The 21,237-nt window shown below is 43.4% G+C and overlaps 1 protein-coding gene across 1 annotated transcript; it reads right to left on the bottom strand.

Moving 5' to 3' along the window:
- Positions 1–1,487: 1,487 nt before the first annotated feature.
- LOC126527051 (uncharacterized) lies at positions 1,488–20,618 on the bottom strand. The gene is made up of 4 exons (XM_050174770.2): positions 20,114–20,618; positions 15,030–15,213; positions 10,102–10,256; positions 1,488–8,237 (listed from the first exon to the last, which is right to left on the bottom strand). Exons 1-4 carry the CDS (start codon positions 20,309–20,311, stop codon positions 7,959–7,961), a joined length of 816 nt encoding a protein of 271 aa, XP_050030727.1. The 5' UTR covers positions 20,312–20,618; the 3' UTR covers positions 1,488–7,958.
- Between the last annotated feature and the right edge of the window lie 619 nt (positions 20,619–21,237).

Below are 21,237 nucleotides of genomic sequence, written 5' to 3'. Positions count from 1 at the left end.
TCAACTGTTCTATTCTGGCATCATTGCTTTCAGTCACCGCCGGTGTGGTGGTGCCACAGGCGATACTTACTGTACCTTTGACTTTATCCGCCCAGGTGGTCCCAACTGTCGGCTCGACATTACATGTTCCGTCTTCTAAGCGCACCTGCGCTCCTCCCGACGTGAAGCGGCTTTTCTCCCTCGTGGCCGATTGTGACCAGGCGCATTCCCTTCGCACCTGCACTCCTCTCGACTTGGGAGTGGCCTTCTCTCCCTCGTGGCCGATTGCGACCGGGCCCATAGGGTGCTTGAAATCATATAGGGTGTTTGAAATCTCTGCTTGCATGCCTTGTCTCCAGTGGGGTGGTCTCCTCCACAGAACTTGCACTTGGGCATGCAAACGTGGTCCACTGGTGGGTCTGGTTACTCTGCACCCTCTACGCTCAACAGAGTCCGGCGTGGGGCACCTGTCCGAGTGGTGTCCTATCCTACCACAAGTGAAGCACACATCAAACTGTTTCCTGTAGAGATAACATCTCAACAAGGTCGGCCCGTAGCACAAAGTTTGGCACTCTCAGTCCATCGAAGAGGACGATGACTAAGCCCGACGTTTTGATGTGCTTGGCGGCCAAAGCGAGCGGGTTGCGCTCATGCGCGATATTCCTTGTAATAGTGGACTGGGAGTACCTGATGTCGACTCGTCTAATCATCCCTTTGCACATGTGTGCGGGGCCGTCCCGTACGCACTGACTTTGTACTCCCGTTTCCACGATATTGAAGGACTTGATTCTCACGTACCTTGCCGCATGGTCTGGTTCAGGCGTGCTGACCACCACCATATTTTGTGCGAAGTTGGTGCACACCAAGTCTTCACTTGCTTGCGCTGCCGTTAGGCCTGAAGCCTCGATCACTGCAGTTCCAATAGCGGTGGTACTTACTTTGCTCAAATTTAATCCTCCTCGTGGGCTGATTATAATCTTCCAATGCTCCTCGGGCAGTTGGGGCATCCTAGAGGCTTTGACTATATGATTCTTGATCGCGCCGGTGTTGGTGGCGAGTCCCTTGCCGCCGCCGGTAGCGGTGTCTCCGTCGGATGCTTGAGAGTTAGCTTGTGTTGGAGGGGGAGGGGGGGTACGAGCTGTTACTGATATTTTTTGAACCACACAACTAGACGCTGATTTTTTTGGATATGAGCCATTGCAACGAGCCACGTAAAGCTTTTGCCTTAATGAACAAGTCATTCTTGTTTGAATTAGCCAGTAACATGTGCCACCTTGCCAAATTGACTTTTGTTTTATTGTTGACAGGTTCTTGTACCGTGCAGGCGGAAAGCAAAAAAGTATGATGCCCGCCTCTGCAGCGTGCACAAATTTCCCATACGCGCTTGCACAGCCATTGGTGGTGCTCGTGTACCAGAAAAAGTATATTGTACGGCCAGTAGACACTGCAATCATTTACAAGAAATGTATCGTTGTTTAGTGTACTTTACCAATGAAAAGACTGCCAGCTGTCTGAAGTCATGTGTTTAATGAGGCTTCACAAAAACAAATGTTGGCAGTTATTAAAAGAAAATATATGCCATTGTGGACAGTTAGAGCAGTGGACATGTAGCACTAACTGCCTCGCTATTCACTGCATGCAAACAGACAACAATGTAACAACTAGGAACAAAAATGTAAAATCAACTGCAGACCTTCAACCTGTGCACTGCATGTTACGTCAATAAGAGAGCCCTGTATAACCAGCTCCCCTGGCAAAACCACTATCGTTCTCACTCAAATTCCATACAGAGGTGTCATGATACACTATATTTTGTTTGACTTGGTACCCAGTTGATGCACTTGATCATTTCATCTGGCATACATTGGAAGTAGATGTCTGCAGCAATGCCTGGCCAAACAAGTCATTTTTTTTTTCTCATTAGAAGATACAATGGCATCGTATGGCCTAGGAGGGCAAAGCACCCACTCCAAACAAGAAAATATGCATTGCAGGCTTGCCCTCTTGGCAATAGGCAGCACTACCATTGCTTCCATAGTAGACTTTAATGTGTTTTTGTGGGGAGAAGAGTAACATGGAGATCCACCATCTTGTGCACCAAATAAAGCATGGTTGTGAGGGAAAGCCACACTTAGTGGGTCTAGGAGCCAGGCTGGACAAAACGCAAGTAGTAGCAGAGATAACAGCGCATTAAAACCACTTTATCTCGAACTTTCAAGCATGCTTGCTTGCATGATTTGCTAGCTACAAATAGAAATACCCTTCTGCATGCACTGATGTGTAGCCTGGTGCCATCTGTCAAAAACAGATGCCAATCAACGAAACAGCAAGCAAGGTCAACATAAAAGGCACTTATGAGAAATTTGCACTGAATGAACAAAAGAAGCATTCTTCATCAGACAAGCTGAAATGTGACACGGAGCTGGGGCTGTCGTTGCCAATGTTTAGCGCTCCCTCAATGGCAGCTTTTCTGCAGTGCACAGATGCATTATGAACCATGTGATTGCGCCCAGCGAATGGTATATCAAATGAAGCATGGAAAACAAATGTGTAACTCTGTTCCCTATTCGAGCATACAATAACTACTCAATGAAAAAAATCTACTTAGGCATCACGCAAGTGACATGTACTTTTTATTTATTCTGTGCAAGACAGTTAATTACTACTTACAAGCATGGTACCAAACAAATTGCACTACGAAACACTACCTCTGTGAAATTTGAGCACAAATGAGCCAGCAGGTGCTAGCAGAGCTGTTTGCACTTGGATCCCTTACAAACGCAACATTCATTGCAACATGTACATATTGAACTGCAGGGTATAGTACTAGCCGGGAGAGTACACAAATGAGTTTTGATTATAAAGAGGAAGCATAACACGAGTGCATGATTTGAGTTGTCTTGCGAGAATGTAAGACGAGTTTCCATAACTAACACTTATCGGCAATAAATTACATCAAGCAGTAAGTAGTAGTGTAGACAATCTGTTGGCATTGTAGCAAAGTTTTTGGCCACAGTTAGGAGGCATGACTTTGTAAGTCAATGCTTTCACAAACAAACAAAAACAAGCTCTTGACACGTTTATCACACTTGCAAGCTACTGCATGTTCGTGACGCATCAGGACAAAGCCTGCATCACATGGAGCACTGCACGAGTCTGGTTATGCGTCTGCGTGAGCTTCAACACCTTGAAATCACTATGTGCAGTCATACAATGTAGTATGCAGAAATTCACTGACATATTTGCATACACTAGAAGTCACTGTCACTGCACCCCAAAGCTCAACTCAGTCTGCAGCCATATATGCCGAGTGGCTAACTAGGGCAACAACTACTGAAATTAAATGGTACCTGGATGGTTATGTAGAATCTATAGCAGAAGTTCAGGGCATAATGACACAAAAATCATGGGAATAAGAAACCGTGGACAGAGTGCTGCTCATTCATTCCTGTGATTTCTGCAATTCTGCGCTGAAAGTCTGCTATGGCTTTGCAATTCCAAGTCGCTCAATTAAGTAACTTATTCCAGTTGTGAGGGGCACGATGATGAACTGAGCCCTTCACACAACCAGACGAATACAGACCATAAGCCGTGTAAGCTGACACAGGCATGTAGCCAGACGGGCAACTACTCCATGTGGGTCGAGCTTAAGGCACATCTATTTCGCACTGTATAATGCAGACAAACATGTACAAACACACACAAAGTATTTTGCCACTCTTCTGGCAAGTGTACAGGGTGCTATAAAGATGCAAAAATGAGGTGGTGCAGAACAAAGACCAACAGGCATCCAAAACGGCAGCCTTACTCTTCGATACAAAGTTGTCCCGCTCTCGAAAAAAAAAAAAAAAGGAAGATGAATACAGTAGCAGAGCATAGCACTAAAAGGACAGTGCTACATAAAACAGGAACCAACCAAACCCTGAATAACTAAAGGAAAGCTGTGACCCAATGTTAACAAAGGCTACAGATCTTGCCCAGGAAGTCTAAAACGATACGCAAATGTAAACACAGAAATATGTGCATATATTTATGTGTCTACACATAAAATTGTATCTTTGACAAAGAGCTGTTGTTGCAAGACAAATGGGTCTGTCCACCAGAAACATTACGAGAGAACCGAGTTCAGCACGTCCACATTGTGGCAATGCAGACCTATCTAAATGGTAAATGTGGTAGGGGAAAAGGAAGAGAAAAAAACGATAAAAACGAGTAACACTACACAAAATAAGCATAATTGCCTTGACTGGGTTTTGACTTCGCCAGCAATTGCAGTTGATTCATGTTCCACTATGTTCATGTATAAAAGAATTAGTGTGGCAGGAAAAAAGCACTACCACACCAAACTGAGTCACGAATAATGGTGATTAAGGTTGGTTTAACTAGCACCGGTATCTTGTACAATTAATTGTAAATGAAACAATGTACTCCGCTCTGGCCACACCACCAGTAATGTGAAATATACTTGCAAAGCCATCTAGAAATACTTGAAACTTACATAGAACATGCCATATACAAACACTTTCAGTACTCTTGTGCAGTTGTATGCTATGACGTACTGGCTTACTTTTAACAGCGTTCTTTGGCAGTGCTGTTTTGAGAAAAAGGCACACAGGATCATTTGGTTTTGGTTACCATGGCAGTGGAAGAAAAGGAAACAACAGTCTATAGGACTGGAACATGACATGGTGGCCAACCTCACAAAAGCATAGTAAACTTATTACAAGGGCTATCCAGCAGGCACGTCGATGTGTCTGTGTACGCTGTGGTCCTTCCAGAGTTGCAGAGCACAAATGCACGTACAATGCTGATGCTTGAAAGTCACAGTTTTGCCTGACAGGCAAAGCATTGATTGCAATAGCAAACTATTAGACAGCTGTACAAAGTAAGGTTAGTTGTTTTATCAGCTGCATAAACTGCTGTAAAGATTTGCTTACTAACTAAATTAACAAGTACGTTGTCACGTATGCACATGCAACATGAACACATCTCGCTTGATGATCATGGGCACTCGCTGTCAGAATGCTGGCGCAATGAATCGCAGCAGCAGCGAGCGAATTTCCCATCGTGCTGCTTCTTTCTAGAATGCGGACTCGGCACACAAGATGCTATCAGCTATTTCAGATCGGCTAGCCTTTGAACCCACTGCAAATTTCTTCCAAGAAAGGACATGCAGCCACCGCAGCTGCAGTAGAAGAGGAGGTCTACACTATACTGCACTAATAAATTTAGACTGGTCTCCAAATAAACTTAGACCATCTGGGGCTTTTTATTGTGCACCCAAAACACACTACACAAGCTTTTTTGCATACTATCCCTATCGGAATGCGGCACCCGCGCCAGGAAACAAGCCCGCATCTGCATGCTCAGCAAAACAATGCCATAGCCACCATGACGAAGTACACGAGTTTTGCCTCCAAGGTCACTTAGGATGGGAACTGAACCTCAATCCTCATTCCCAGCAGCAGAACATCATAGCTAAGCAGGAGCTAAGCGGCGAGGATAGATACAATGGACTCGAGGGTTTTTTTACAAGCCTTTGGCCGTGGTTGTATGTGGTTTCAGTTAGTGTTAGAATCATCAATGTACTTATTTTGTGGGACCTAAAATTTTTTGTCCGCACATTAAATTTGTTGTCACATTACAAACATGAAGACAATGCTTACACAGCAGCGGGGTAAAGGGTAAGGGGCAAAGGGGTAAAGACTTCATCAGAATACCAACAGCAGCCAGAGAGAGAAAAGCACTTTGCAAAAGCATATGTAAACATCTAGCTGGCAAACCGACACACTGTCAATAAAAGCCAGCAAAAAGCGAGCAGCAACATCAATGAAAACAGGCCTCGTTGGTTGTGGATGAGTACAAAGAAAGGTACACTATGCCAGACGCAATTACTGGCTTGCGCGATGAATGCAGAAAAAAAGAAAAAAAAGGGGGAGACTTAACATTCGGTTGAGTGACAAGTGATCCAACAAGATTAAGTAGCAAGCATAAGTAATGTTTGAGCATGTCTTCAAGGAAAGAACTTAGCCTTCAACAATGTCCTTGCTTGTTACCAGTAAAAATGTTTACAAAACAGAAAGAGAAAAAAGTCTGATACACATAGTAGTATCATTAAATACGCATTCGTGAGGTGCCTAGCTTTATAGTTTAGGCATACTTTCCTGTATCACTTTGCTCAGGTGTGCAGTCAACAAGAAATTTTTCAGACATATCAGACAATTCGGCCGGCTTCGCGGCACTGCCACTTGGCCCCCCGCATAGAGCCAATGTATAAGAACGTCCGAAACTTCGGGCACAACAATCCCAGGCTTTTTTGCATGACTGCAGGTCTGAAATGGCATTAATTGACGCCTCTACTGATGCCATTTTGATTATCAAAGCCTCAAATCGGCACTCTCGATCCGCTGGCAGTCATACACTATCAAGCTTCCTGCTGTTCGGCGCAGTTTTTTTTTTATTTGAAAAGATTCGCCGCTGTCAGCAATAGCACTGACTTCATCTTGGCAAGTAATTCTCGCCGATGGTTTCGAAGCACGGGGCGCTCGGTGCACTGCATAATGCCATTTCCAAAAGTCAGCTTCGCCGCGAGACAGCGGTGTTACGCGGTGAAGCATACCAAGAGTAGAAAGGCGCAACTGTCATGGGACACAATATGCATTCCTTAATTATACATGCATGCATCTGCCGTCTCCTGTCACAGTAAAAGCACTGATACACCTGATAAGTGTACTGGCAGGCCTTGAGAGCTACTTCGGACGTGCCTAGGCATGCATTCATTTCTTTCGGACTGCCCGATTTTTCAGACATTTCGCAGTCCCTAGGGAGCCTGAAAAATCAGATGTTGACTGCAGTGCAATAGTTAAGTTGCAGAATCAAAGGCACTGCAACAACAGCCTAAAAAAAAAAAGCTATGTGGAACATATTTTCAACATGCTTTTGGTGTAGTTCCATCCAACATTCCATTTAATGCTTGCGATGACCACGCAATAACACTGCCCTAGTTTTATTTGATTTGCTTATTGAATGGTACGAAAACACCATGGCAGGCATTTAAACCGTAACAGCGTGGCTATGACACAGTGTAAAATGTTTAAGCTGATGTTGGAACGACCACACCAAAAATCAGCAAGAAACATTCACTATGGCTGATGCTTTAGACTTAGTAGCCATGCTGGCTTTTGAGGGCACACTTATCACTGGTTAGGAACAATTTACAGGCAGAAATCCTGCTTCCTTTCAGAACTGCACCACTGCCTCATTCTGAAAACACAGCCGTTGCACACAACAGCTTTATAACAACAAACTGCTTAGACGTCTTGCATACTTCATTTTTCAGGGGTTTGGCTCTCTGCAGAGAATATAAGTGATAAAATGAGCATTTTTTAAACACCATGTTCTATTTTCAATTGAGTGAGTGCAATATAAAAGGAAGAAAAGAAAGAAAAGATGATGAAATGATGTCAAACCAGCCTAAAGATTCCTTGCCAGGCAATCAACTAGTGTATGATATTTTTGATGAATTGGTGGTTCCATAAGCACAGAAATAATTCAACTGGACCATTTTGCTTCGACATCATTACTGAAATATGGCAGAAAAGCTGCAACTTGAGGCAGTAGAGCTTGTTTGCAGTACACATTATAGTTGTGGAGCGAAGGGCAGATCACATAGCACAGAAATTTACTAGTACTATATATACAGGCTGCATGACCACTCATGGCTGCAAGATGGTAGACAGCCAGATGGACAGCCACAAGGCAGTATTATGTCTTCAGCCAAACAGAGACAAGAAAGACAGACAAATGAAGTCTCAGTGGCCACCTAGGGACATTTGCCAAGGCCAAAATGACTGAAGCCTGTTACCAGAGCTGGGAAAGGATGGCGAGGACATTTTCGGTGGCTTGTTCTGTGTCCATTGAATGTTTGCTTGTGCGACATGGCCTCAGTGTGGCCTGCAACCTTCCTGCAATAGACACTGTCATTCAATGGCAACCCGTGTATAGGTGGGGAAGAAGGGTGCCAGCCGGGAGTTGCCAGGGGGAGCCACGTATGACCCCTCTGGGCGACGCACTACGTAGCTGTTTTCAGGCACGGCGTAGATGACGTCTGCCTCTGGAAGAGTGACTACAGTGAGCTTCTCGCCTGTGCCAGGGGCCTCTTGTACATGGCTACGTGCCTCAGGTAGCTGCACTGGCCCAGCTGCACTGCTGGGAGCAGCCGTCGTGGTGGGGGCGTTGCTACTCTGGTTCTGTGGCACCTGAAATTACCGGAGATGGTGTGGAAAGTCGGCTCAATAAGCGCTCAAAGCTGCGCAAGCTTGCTTTCATTCGATTTGGCAAAAGATGACAAGGAAGGTAACAGCACATATGTCCTGTTTGTATCTCTCTTGTCCTGCTTCCATCTCGACCACCAAACCACCTCAATGGCTGCAGAGATTGTTGTCATTTGGGAGGCAATTCGTTATATATAGATGGAGCCGCATCGGACTTGGACTATATTTTGCAATTCTAAGCTGGCACTTCAAGTGATCAATTCCGCCCTTAGACGAGGACCTTACTATGTTCTTGCTCAAGAGGTGATCGTATCACACAATGTCGTCCTAAGAGCTGGCCATTGCATAAGGTTTCAGTGGATTCAGGGACGCTGTGGCTTACATGGAAATGAGCTCGCAGTCGCAGAGGCAAAGATGGCCCACATTAATGCCACGCCAGTGTCTATCTCATTTTCACGACCACACACTAATACCCTAGTGTACAGACTTCTGCACGATAATATCGCAGTATATTGGGCCTCGCTAGGTCATCGTCATCACCGCCTTCACGAACTCGACCCAGAGATGAAAATACAGATACCACTGAACATGAAAAAGTGCGATGCAAGCTTGTTGCACAGATTACGATTAGGTGTGGCCTTCACGCGGCACTACCTACATCTCATCGGCTGGGCTTGACAGTCCGAATTGTGAGGAATGCAGCATTCCTGAGACGACAGAACACCTCCTGTGCACCTGCCCGCGATTTGATGTACAGAGAAAATCGCTGACAGACATCTTGTCAAAATTTGCCGTTGGACCATTAACTGAAAAGATTCTATTGGGACCTTCACCTGATTCTCGTCATTAGCCTCATAGTCTGAAGCCTCTCAACAAATTTTTGTATGAGAACAGACTGCACAAAAGACTTTGAAGAGTCTTGGAACGTGCCAGATTCTCACCACCATCTTCATCCTCATAGTCAACATCTTCTCTATTCTTTCTACACCCTTTCCCCTTCCCCCAACACTGAGTAGCAGGTGAGAACATTGATTCAGGCTGACCTCTTGGCTTTTCTATCATAATAAATACCTCGCTCTCTCTCTCTCTCTCTAGTCCCGTTGTATGCACCGTTCACCATATTAAGATAAAAGAAGAAAGAGGAAAAATGAGGAACTGCAGCTCTACCAAAAGTATGAGCCTGCGGTGTTTTGCACATTATCACTTGCAGTAAACATTCACAGTGCCATGTGAACAACCAGCACATCAGCTGTTGAGCTGAAGTTAAGCTCTACATCTAGTGGGCCAGGCCGAATACGAGTTTTTGGGTCAATCCAAGCACATGCAGAAATGTGCACACACTCGCATAAATAATGTTAATCATGACCACAGGGCTAGTATGTGGCCAGCTTGCTCCTTTCTCTCAATACTATCCTACCCAACCATCATTGCTTCTCAAGTTCCTTAACTAGTACTATCCTTTTTCAAAACGATAAAAAAAAGAGGATCTCCATACTAGCAAAGCATTTTCTCTTTGGCATATTTGCCTTTTAGCCAAATTTTGTTGTACAACGGGCAAAATTCTACGAGGCACATCTTTTCGTACTTGAAACAGTAAATGATGTCACACAACTCTGGGAAAAACATGTTTATTACAATAGCAATGCTGCAAATGCAGCTGGTAAGTCCAAAAAAAATGTTTGCATGTACTAAGCCCAAACATGACAATAAACTATACAGTTCATGGCAGCCAGGTTATATCAGATATTTTATACTAACTATATACACATGAAAAAATTTGCAAAGTTAAAATGTCGCTTCATGGTCTATTTAATTGATCTGTCTGTCACTCTGTCCTCACTGCACCTACCTGCTTGGCAGTGATATCCCTGTGGAAGGTGTCAAATGTCACAAGGCCGGAACCATTGCGGCACAGGTCAGGCACCGCCACACCAGCACAGACGCCTCCCAAGACATGGCACGCGTAGGTCAGCACTACCTTGGACAGGATAACTGCAAACAGGGCTGCCGATGCAAAGCAAAACATGCCGAGAGTCAAATGCACATAAGCAGTATGATACATAGACATAGGTTGGCATACCTTTAACTATGAATACACTGACACGTAATGACACAAATTAATGCGAAGGCATATACGCCCCATTACACGAAAACTTGGCGTTGTAGTCAGCGGCGTGACTGAATGGTGGAACCAAAAATGTCCGGCAGCAAAGAGTAAAAATGTGTCAAAGAATACTCGGATCGATGTCAAAATTCTCAGGGAGGTTCATGTACACAAAGTCAACTAATGCCTTTGAAAAGAATTTTAGGTAAATTACGGTCCGAGTGGGAATCAAGCTCGGGCCTCCGGGGTGCAAGATTAGCACGCTTCCCCAATGCCACAACACCTCCATAGTTCTGAATGACGAAATGTGTGCCTAGTGTGTGCGTCATCGCGCAAGTCACGTCGCAGCCATCTGGCTGACTAAACGTGTGGCCTAGTGTGTGTAGAAGTATAACTTTTTGTAGCCTCTCGTTTATAGAACACCATGTACTTAAAACTTCAATATAACGAAGTACATTTGTATGCCATTTCAATATAACGAAATTTCGCTGCCACCGCAAAGGAACGCCGAGACAATAAATGGAAACTTCTGCGGATGCAGATGGTCAAATGAATGAATTACAAACGGCTGTTTGCAAAGGCACCTCTCAAATCGTGCGCCACGCGACAAGAGCGACCACCAAAGTGGAGCCGAATCATGTTTCGTATTGACCCCTTTCGCGGCAATCCTGTGGGCGCTGCCATGTTTGATCACATGGTGATGTGTCCATTGCTTTCCTCAACTGCCTCCGTTGAATCTGTGCTAACAATGTATAAAGTCGAACTCACAAAAAAACGCCGATCAGCTCGATATAGAGCATAATTCGATACAAGCCTGCTGAATAATTGGATGTCATAAAAGCACATACCATTTATAAGATCACTTTATTGATGAAACTAGCTTAGTTTCACATGAAATAGTCCTGCTTTTCTTTCTGTTTGGGTGATTTCGCTGCCTGCGACGCACGCACTTCTCCACATTGTCTAAGGAGTCGGGAGCAGCTGACGCCGCAACCTTCCGCATTCGCGCAGAAGCACCGGACTAGTGTGAGCGCACCAATCACTTTGGAGGATGTAGGCAAACGGCCATTGTTGATTTCCTAATTGTGCCCACTTTCACTTGTGCTCGGTATGATGTCGGCAATGTAGTCTTCATTTTCGGGCTCTCCCGTGGTCGCGACACTATCACTTGCACTCACAAACTCGTCTACTGTTGATTCGTCAGCAGCTTCTGGAAATTCTGACAGCTCGCTCCAAGTTTCGGCAACACCGGCAACGGCTGCATCGCATTCACTAGAATTTACAGTCATCACCGAGCACGCGGAAGCCGGCACGGCTGAAGCAATTTCGGATAAACCACTCGTACATGGCCGTGCAAACGCGTCGGGCGCCATGGCCACCGGGGCGAGAGTTTGGCCGCTTTAGCCCTAATTTCCCCCTTATTCTTCAAGATCGTCCCGAGAGTTCCTCGGCATCATTCACGCTGCGGGGACACATCCGACTTCTCACCGCGTTCGACCCGATTTACGATTTCGAGCTTCACGACGAAAGGCAAATTCTGCCGCTTCACCACGGCAACACTGCGAGAGAAGGCCCACAAGGCACACACACAATGGACCAGAAAAGCACCGAGACAACTCGCACTTTCGCCATTTTGCACGACGAGGGCACAAGAGCCTCTGATTGGCTGTCTGAGCAAGCGCTGTGGGCTGGCCAGGATAATTTTTTGCAGATTCTTGACAAGTTGGCGATAAAGTGGGCGTAAGCTTCAGTGCCAGCTGGGGTAGATGTGTGTAGATAATGCGCGTAAAACTTGCTATGGCAGGAAGCGGCGCTACTCGTTTTGCTATTGTTTAACAAACGGTACTAACTCTTGCCAATGTTCCGGGGCTGAAGCTCTTTCTTTGAAGGTTAGCGATACAACACTGGCGGACAAGTAAATTTCTGTATCATCGAGGAAAGCCACACATCTCAAAGTGCAGGTAACACGTGTGGAAAGTTGCAGAAGCGGTCTGCAAACTTGACCACATAGATTCATTCCATTCCTTAATATGCCAGTCACTATTTTTGCAGCCAACTACTGCACACGTCTTCAATCCACATGATTCAATCCAGCGTGATTGGAGCGTAGCACGTTAACGAAAACTCTGTTGCGTTTCCAACAGCTGATCGCACAGAAGAAAGGTAGAAGCAGTAATAGTTTCATATTTGTGCGCCGTCACTGAGGCAAAGTGCAGCACACTGCCAAAAGTACCATCTCTTTTCTCTAAAACAAACTGCTCCGCAAAAACGATCAATAAAGTACAAGTGCGATAAGCGCACTCTGTGCTTTAGGTGTGAGTGAAAGTGTGCGAAGGTGAGAGAAGATGGTGGCTTCACGAGTGCTGCCTTACCGTGCCTGTGCGAGCGAAGGGAAAGAGGGGAAGGGGAACGAGCTCGCAGTACCGCGATCAAGCGCATGCGGAGAGGGGTTAAGTTGGCATGTGTCTTGGCCATGGCTGCGCATAGCTGTAAGTGCAGCTGAGTGCATATGCAGCCACGCACCATGCTTTAGAGGTAATCTGCCACATATGCAAAGAGTGGGCATGCTGAGATGGCATGGCACCATTTAAGCTGTTTGACTGCGCATTTAATATTGGATGTTGTGTAATCTCAAGTTTCAGTGACCCATTGGAGCAAGAGGAAGACGAAGCATTCACTCCCCACTGCTGGATGATGCTATCAGTTGCGGGGGCGGAGTGCACTTGAAAACGCGGCTGGCTTCGCTTATCATACCGCCGAGAAGGTATTGTCGACGTATGTGGCATGAAACCATATCATTTGTCGCCGACTCCCAAATTTATCAAAATGAATTGTTTTCTAATTCAAATTTGCTTTTTTGATTGCCCGATAATTTGGAAAATTCTGCGGCCCCTTTCCATGTAAGAAAAATGAATCAGCAACTGTATTTATTTGCATAAAAGGTTGAATTTCTATAGAATAAAATTTTGATATAACGAAGCAAACTGACAATTTTAGACTTCATTATATCGAGTAACTGTATACAGAACAGGAAAGAAATTGAAAAGGGCATTTATTAAAACTCTTTAAGCAATTGAAAGAGGTTCTGAAGCAACAGTTCTAGCTTTTGGCATCAACATCATGAGCTCAAGTCTTGTGCCCATGGCGTTGTTTGTATCTTCGTCTTCTTCGCTACATTTACAAATTTTCCTTTGTACTAATCTACAGGTGGGAAAACTTGCATTCATCTTAGGTAGTGAAAGACTGCAGTGCTAATGCAGCAGTTTGCCAAGTTCCAAAAGTGTAAACCATTCAAAATAGCTTTGCATGTAATCAAACTCCACCTAAATGTAAGTGTTACTTTTAATTAAACTGTTGCTGTTTCGCTCTCTTTGGCACATAAAAAAAAGTGATATAATAACCAGCAGAGCTGCACAATCCTGACGAGCATAAAGGTCTGGTCTAGTTAATGATCAAGAGCTTTTGAAGTGCAAAAGAGGATACAAACTAGGCAAGTTGAGACAGGTTCACTTTGTGTCCTCTAATGCGCTTGGACGCTCTTGCGCAAACATGTCAGAGCGAGCAAAACCACCATTGAGCCCTTGAGCATGCTACTGAAAGCAAAAAGTGCATCTTCATGAAGCAACAACTGGTTTGGCACCCAAGCTCTTTGTACTTGCTAAAGACACATCAAAACCCCAGTAACACACAGATTTGGATAATCTGTGCCCGTTCACCTATCTAATGTTTGAACACTTATGCTGTCCATTGACAGGTTAACAAATTTGCAACACATACTTATCTCTATGACACTAGCTAAATGTTTTTTTGCTTAGTGAGCACATGCAGATTAATTCCAAGCTATAGAGTGCTTTACAAGATAGATAAAAGCCCATCATTTTTTCTTCTTTACAGAGGTAGAATGTACCAAGTCAACCTTCCATCTTACTCTACTAACAAGTAACACCACTCTACTATAAGTTACGCATCTTTCCCCAGTCAAGCCAAACATTCACAAAGTGCTTGCAAATACTAATGATAGCAGCAAAAAGGACTTTATTTGCTTTGCATACAGGAATCTATGGATCTAATTATGCAAACAGTTACAGAGAGATTTGCTCTGAGACAAGTGATCACATGCACGTTGTCAGTGCTAGAGTATCATAACAGATACAATGAGTCGTGTACCGTGTCACACTTGCCCGACCCATAAGCCTCATTATAATAAACTTGCATATAATAACATATAGGAAGTAAATATAGAATCTTTCTCACTGATAATCTGCATGTAACAAATATATGCTTATAACGAATTTTGGATATAACAAAGGTATTTTTGTGCTAGTCGCAACTTCATTATAACGAGGTTCAACTGTACATCTCTTCCATGATCTGCCACAGAGACAATGTTAGCACCAGGTGTAGGATAACACGCACAAAGTTTGCACCCTCCCAATAAGATTCAGAACACCAGAGCCCATAGGCAAAAGGCTGCTAAAAGCATTGTCCGTGATTGGCCAGTGTCATGATGGCTGTCTCACAATCCCACTTATCACTACTACCAGTGGTCGGTGCCGAAATGATAGTTGATTAGGAAAAGTTGTCAAGCAAGAGAAGAGTTGTGAATATGGGCTTTGAGCTAAAAAGTGTTGCAGCTGCAACTGCGGCATGGGGCAGAAGGAAGTAAGACTTACCTGTGGTCCTGTCACCTGTGTAGGTGGCCAAGCATGTCACAACATTGAAGCTGACTACTGCCACAAGGAAAGACAGCAGAACATGCACTGCGACCAGGACTCTATTCGGATGCCCCTGTGTTCGAACTCGACGTGGCGAGTATGCAGCCAGGGCAAAGGCACCAGAAACGACGCATACGACACCCTGCAAAATCGACATAATTCAGCCACTTATTTGCAACAGTCACATCAGATGGCAGTGGTGTGGATAACAATAGCGTGCTACTACAGAATAAGCTTTATAATTTTTGGAAGCATGGTACTGAACCAAGGCTAAACTGAAAAGCGGAAAAGAAATGTAAAGAAGATTGCACAAATTTTTATTTATTTATTTATTTATTTTCAATACTGATGCTCTCTTTCGAGAGCATGGCAGTTGGGCAGTAGAATAATTCAGCTGTACAGTGCAAGAAAATTAAAGTGTAGGTTATATATAAAAAAAAAAAAACGACATAGGCAGTGCAAGTTATACATACTATACAAGTAAACAATGTTAAGATCAAACAGAATAGTAAATAATGAAAAAAAAGAAAGGGAAAGAAAGGAAGAGGCTTTATAACAATAGCACAGGTATCACTAGGGACAAGTAATAAAACAGAAGCAACTAAAATAAAACTATGAGTGTTTGAGAATCATTAAGGCAAACGAATAAGCTGTCATAAATGAGAGGGTTTATTAAAATTTCTTAACGAATAAAGCAATATGCGCCAGTGTCCCTGCATGCATAGGTACTGCTATTCACTCAGTTTCTTCTATTTGTGAGATAAATTCGGATAACGATTCAATGTTGGTGATAATAGCATCAAATTGGTTCCATTCTACTATTGCGAACAGGAAGAAAGAATACTTAAATGTGTCATTTTTACATGAATATTCTGTCAATGTGTGCGAATGCTTGTTACGTGTAGGTCGAGCCTCAAAGAATGAAATGTATTTGCAGGTATCTATCCTACAGTTATTTTTTAGTAGTTGAAGCAAAAATTTTAAACAAGCGTGTTTCGCTCTTGTGGATAGCATTTGCAAACCGGACTGGGTTAAAAGATTTGTTGGCGAGTCTGTACGGTTATATTTGTTTTGGATGAACCTCACAGCTTTCCTTTGTATTGATTCTAGTTTACTTATGTTAGTCAGTGTATGCGGAAACCAGACTGTGTTAACGTATTCGAGAACAGGCCTTACAAATTATGTGTAGGCTAGCAGCTTCATTGTCTTGGTTGCGAGCGCCAGGCTTCTTTTTAAGAAAATAGTTTGCGCAGTGACTTTGGGATTGTATTACTGATATGTTTGCCCCATTTGACCTCCGAGGTTAATGCAACGCCTAGATATTTGTGTTCTTCAACTTTGCTAAGTGGAGTGCCATTAATTGCGTATATAAAGATTGATGATACCATTTTCCTGGTTACAGTCATGATCGCGGACTTTGTACGTTTATTTGCATCTGCCATTTAGAGCACCAATCAGCTATGTCAGCTAGAGAATAATTTAATTTAGTATGATCATTGTAACGATTAATTTCTCTATATATGATGCAGTCGTCTGCGAATAGTTTTACACTTTTATACTGCAATTGATGTCATCTGTGATATCGTTAATATAAAGTAAGAAAAGCAATGGTCCAAGAACTGACCCTTGGGGGACTCCGGATGTTACTGCGACTGTGTTGGAAAGAATTTTTTTCGTAAACCACAAATTGCGAGCGGTTAATTAAGAAACTTTTTATCCAAGCAGAAAGTTCTCCTGTACTAAAAACACGCTGAACTGCAACATTTAATTTTTTTTTTCAGTCAGGAACAAAGCCAAAAAGAAAAAAGGTTTCGGCTTTTGGTTCACGTCGGCCACCTTCTCTGGAGCTTACCATCCATGCATTGTCTGCACTTGTGGTTCAACTGTGCCATGTACATTTGTTAAGGTATGTGGGCTTGCTGTCATTTTATAAGTGGCAGCACCATTATTGGAGTTTTCAATGTTGCTTGTCAAGAAGCAGGGATGTTAGTAACACACTTGTGAGCACTTGGAAGTGACAACTGTCAAATAGTTGTCCGGTTCTAGGAATCCTGTATACTCGGCGAAACGAGGGCAAGTGCTCTCTAGGCAGTCACTTCTGATCGCAGTGCTATGTAAACTGAAGTAGGAGTGACATTGATTACATATTGCTTTTGAGGGACGCTCCCATAATGTCATTATTGTAATTATTTGTAAGCACTTATGACACAAAGAACAGCATGCATGCATTTTTCTTCCCACTCTTTCTGTGCATCTCACAAGGACCATCAAATTATTGTACAAAATAAATTTATGCTGTTTTACTTAATCTTAAATTATGCAAGTGAACATGAACTGGTTCAAACCGGTTTGAACCATTTTTCTTTCCCCCAGTTTAATTAGAACTGGATTGTTTAGAACTGAGGTTGAACAGCGTGAATAAAACAAGGACATGAGGAAACAAATACCACAGACAAGCATTTGTCAAGCGATTGTACTTCCCAGCGCTTGTCTGTGTTATTTGTTTCCTCGTGTCCTTGTTTTATTTGCACTGTTCAACCTCAATTCTAAATATGAACCAACTAGCCCTCATCAAGATCTTACTAATGCAAATTTCTTCCACAATGGGCTCTTTCCTCTCATCATCAGCCTAGAAACAGCACTTGTCTGTGGTATTTGTTTCCTCGTGTCCTTGTTTTATTTGCACTGTTCAACCTCAGTTCTAAATATGAACCAACTAGCCCTCATCAAGGTCTTCTAATGGATTATTTCCACTGGGCTGAAACGATAACCAAAACAAAAATTTTTAGTACTGTGCATTTGGTAGTGGCCCCATTGTCCTGAAGCTGCACTTGGTGATGCTGTAATTGTCTAGTTTGCCAGGAAAACATAAGTAATGGTTCAAAATTCCTTGCAATGAGATATGAGACGCTGTTCAGATTGGTACTGCCATGTATGTCAGGTACTTACTTCCCAAGCTTTGCAGATGCAATCAAATATTGTACCACTGCAACAATAAGTTACTACGAATATCTCTTTGTGGCGTTGACTTCTAACCTATCTTGAAATCTTCATATTGGTAACATTTGCTCATCTGCCTTCCACAAGCTCCGTGTCCTGAAACAAACTTAAAACCACTCCCACTAATGTCAAACTTCTCTGCTACACTTCTCATTAGGCAGCTAAGACTAAAACTAGAATATGCATGCATTGCCTGGGACCCCTATATGAAATCTAATGTTTACAGTCTTGAATGTATACAAGGGAAGACCGTGAGGTTTACATTTAACAAACTTGCCATGTTAGGCTTGCCCTGTAAGTTAATCGAAACTAACGACATGCAGCTATTACCAAGTATGAAGGCAAGAATTTAGGCTTGAATTTCTCTCCGAACTTTAAAATATTGAACTAGCTCTAGATCCATCACCGTATTCATCACTTTTAACTTGCAGGCCCACCTGACACTGCCAACCAAATGCACTAATATATTTTGTACGTATTGACCAGTTCAAGTTGCCTTTTCTTTCAAGGAGCATACATCATGCAATGTCATTGTCTCACTGAATCAGATGATCAGACTTTAAGTTAACATTATTGTGCCTACATCACTGTTGTTAATTTTCTTGTTTTGTTGCTGTTTTATTTTACAATGTATTGCCCACCCTGCTTGGACCTTGAGTACACACTAAAAAATAAAAAAATAAAAATTTTTTTTTAGATAAACTATAAGCATATGCTATTATCAAACATTTAGACAGATCCGAGACCAAATACAACCTGCTAATAAAGTTTAGCTCAAATGTGCACATATATAAAAAAACAAGTTGTTAAAGCATTTCCAAGGAATACTTAATACCTAGTATGCGTACTGCAGAGCATTAGGCTGCAAGTTGTGAATACTGTAACAACGCTCCCAGAAATAAAGTGTCACAAGTGAAATTCACTGCTTCACTGGCACCAATTGGCTGTGCCACGTACACAAGTTACCAATATTTCTAAAAACTATGTTCTAGATCGATCTTATATACTCTATGAAATTTGGGCAGTATTGAAAAACTTGAATTATGAGAAACAAGATTGAAAAATTTAATGCACATTTATACCCGTCACATGAGAAGGTATAATGTCATGTAATAATTATAATAATTTAATACTAATTTAATATTTTTAATAATGAAAGCATCACTTTGTCATATATGCAACAATGTGTATGGATGTCCTCCCATTAGTGAGTCATATCGCTCACTAATGAAGAACAAATAGTAGAGGGGATTGTCAAAGTAGTGTCATTGGCAATGGCATAAGAATACAGGCTTAATTGCGTCACGGGGCTTGGACATGTTTCATATTTTGGGATGTCAGGAATAACATTAGTGATGGGTGTGAGACAGTAGCAGGCCTACATCCTTCAGGCTGACATTGAAAGGTATATCCACTACTGTGAATTATTTCATTTCATTTTGCACTCGAATATCACCCACTAATAGAAAGTTGCCAAGATGAGTCAATCTATCACAGCAGCGCACACGTGCGCCCCAACTGTCTTCATTACCAGCCTTCTAAAGGCCATTTGAATTTTAAGGAATAGAGCTGCATGTAAACAGGAAAGTAATTACTACTGCGCGCTCACCCAGTGTTCGAAGTCCTTCTCTTTAGTTTGCGGGCCTTTATTTATTATGAAAATTTTGCGCCAAACACTTGTGAAACATGGACGGCAAAAATCGCGACTTCGCTCTGAGCAAGTTAACATTTAGCTGTGTCGCAGTGTAAAATGAAACTTTCTGGTTTGGTAGCGGACTACATACAATGGGAACTAGCCAAGGTGCCGGAGCTCGTGACACGGCCAGCGTCGACATACCGAATACATCAGCAACAATTCGCGGTCGTCGACGGCGTGTCTGGCCATGTTTCGCGCATTTGCAACGAAACGCTGTGCATGATTACCGCGAAGCTGAGTGAGAAAAGCTGCGAAATTGCTTTCCACGCACAACTTGGCCCAGCGCACGCGCGCGCGACGTACGGCAGTGCATGATCGCGGACAACAAAAGGTGCGCGCGACTCGCCTGCAAGAAGGAGGCTCCTGTGCGATCTTTACACTTGTGGTCTAGCGTGAAGACAACGTCCGCGGCACCAACAGCCAGAAGGCCCAGGCCGATGATGAGCTGGATGATGGCCAATACGAAACAGGCCACCCATCTTCGCGGGAGTCGTCCGTTTTTGGTGGTCGCGTGCTGTCCTTTGGCTTTCTCGTGGGACGCCATCTTCGTCGCGGCCGCCGAACTGGGCGTGGGTCCACCTCCCTCTGGTCCTGCTGCTCCTCTGGCATCTTTATTTTGGCAACTTTCACTCTACTCGGGGGACCGTCTACAAATATAGCCGCGCCTTCCCAGCCTCCAACTCGGCGCCACTCATGCCGAGAGTTCTTCAAATCTAAGTATTAATCCAAACACGCTTCAAAATGTAACCATTTTTCTAATCTATTTTTTAGAACTAACAATTGTGCGCGTCCTCTATGGGCTTAATAGAAAGTTAAATTTACTGTTATACTTGATGCACTAATAAAACATAATTTACAATTGCCTCAAAGGTTACGCGACAACCCGTAAACTTTCAGTGTTGTTTCAAACGGTGTATTGGCTAGCATGGCTCAAAAGTTTCACTGAAGGTATGGTGAAAGGACGGAAGCACCACTGTAGCCGTCGTCTCCTGTGGAAGCAGCTTCGCCGCATAGCGCTACAGGGATTCCGGGCGCGCGAAGGGCGCTGAACACAGCGCAAACTTCCAGCGGACCGTGGTTTTGGGCAGCTTGCCGCACCTTTTCATTTGTATGAATAGTTCGAAACTCAAAACACTCTGTAGAGTGCAATATTTGTGAGTGGCGCTTTTATACCTGCCGCTAACGTTCACGTGCGCCTCTTCAAACGCGCGCGCCAGCTCTCCGTCTTCGATAAACAAACATGGGTTAAAGCGAAGACGCGGTCGCTCAACCTGGAGTGTTTAAAAGTGGGGAATGGATTTAAAACTTATCGTACCACAAGTGATTATGTCCGCATATCATAATTAAACTGTATATGTATACGCTGAAAACACCAGGACTGCTACGAGTAATTAATAACAGATAGATGGTGAATAACAAATTGAACTCTAACACTCTGTTTCAGGAGTTTACAGTACGAGAACAACTTGT

The sequence above is a fragment of the Dermacentor andersoni genome, chromosome 9 (assembly GCF_023375885.2).
Source record: "Dermacentor andersoni chromosome 9, qqDerAnde1_hic_scaffold, whole genome shotgun sequence".
Taxonomy (NCBI): Eukaryota; Metazoa; Arthropoda; class Arachnida; order Ixodida; family Ixodidae; genus Dermacentor; species Dermacentor andersoni.
Note: the sequence above shows the minus strand (reverse complement) of the source record. Positions and strands in the feature narration are given on the sequence as shown.

Bases quoted from the DNA above. Each gene is read 5' to 3' on its own strand.
- LOC126527051 (XM_050174770.2), bottom strand. From the start codon at position 20,311: ATGGCGTCCCACGAGAAAGCCAAAGGACAGCACGCGACCACCAAAAAC. The intron at 15,214-20,113 runs GCGAGTCGCGCG...TCGATTTTGCAG, and splicing joins CAGGAGCCTCCTTCTTGCAG to GGTGTCGTATGCGTCGTTTC. The intron at 10,257-15,029 runs GTAAGTCTTACT...TTGCATCGGCAG, and splicing joins CACAGGTGACAGGACCACAG to CCCTGTTTGCAGTTATCCTG.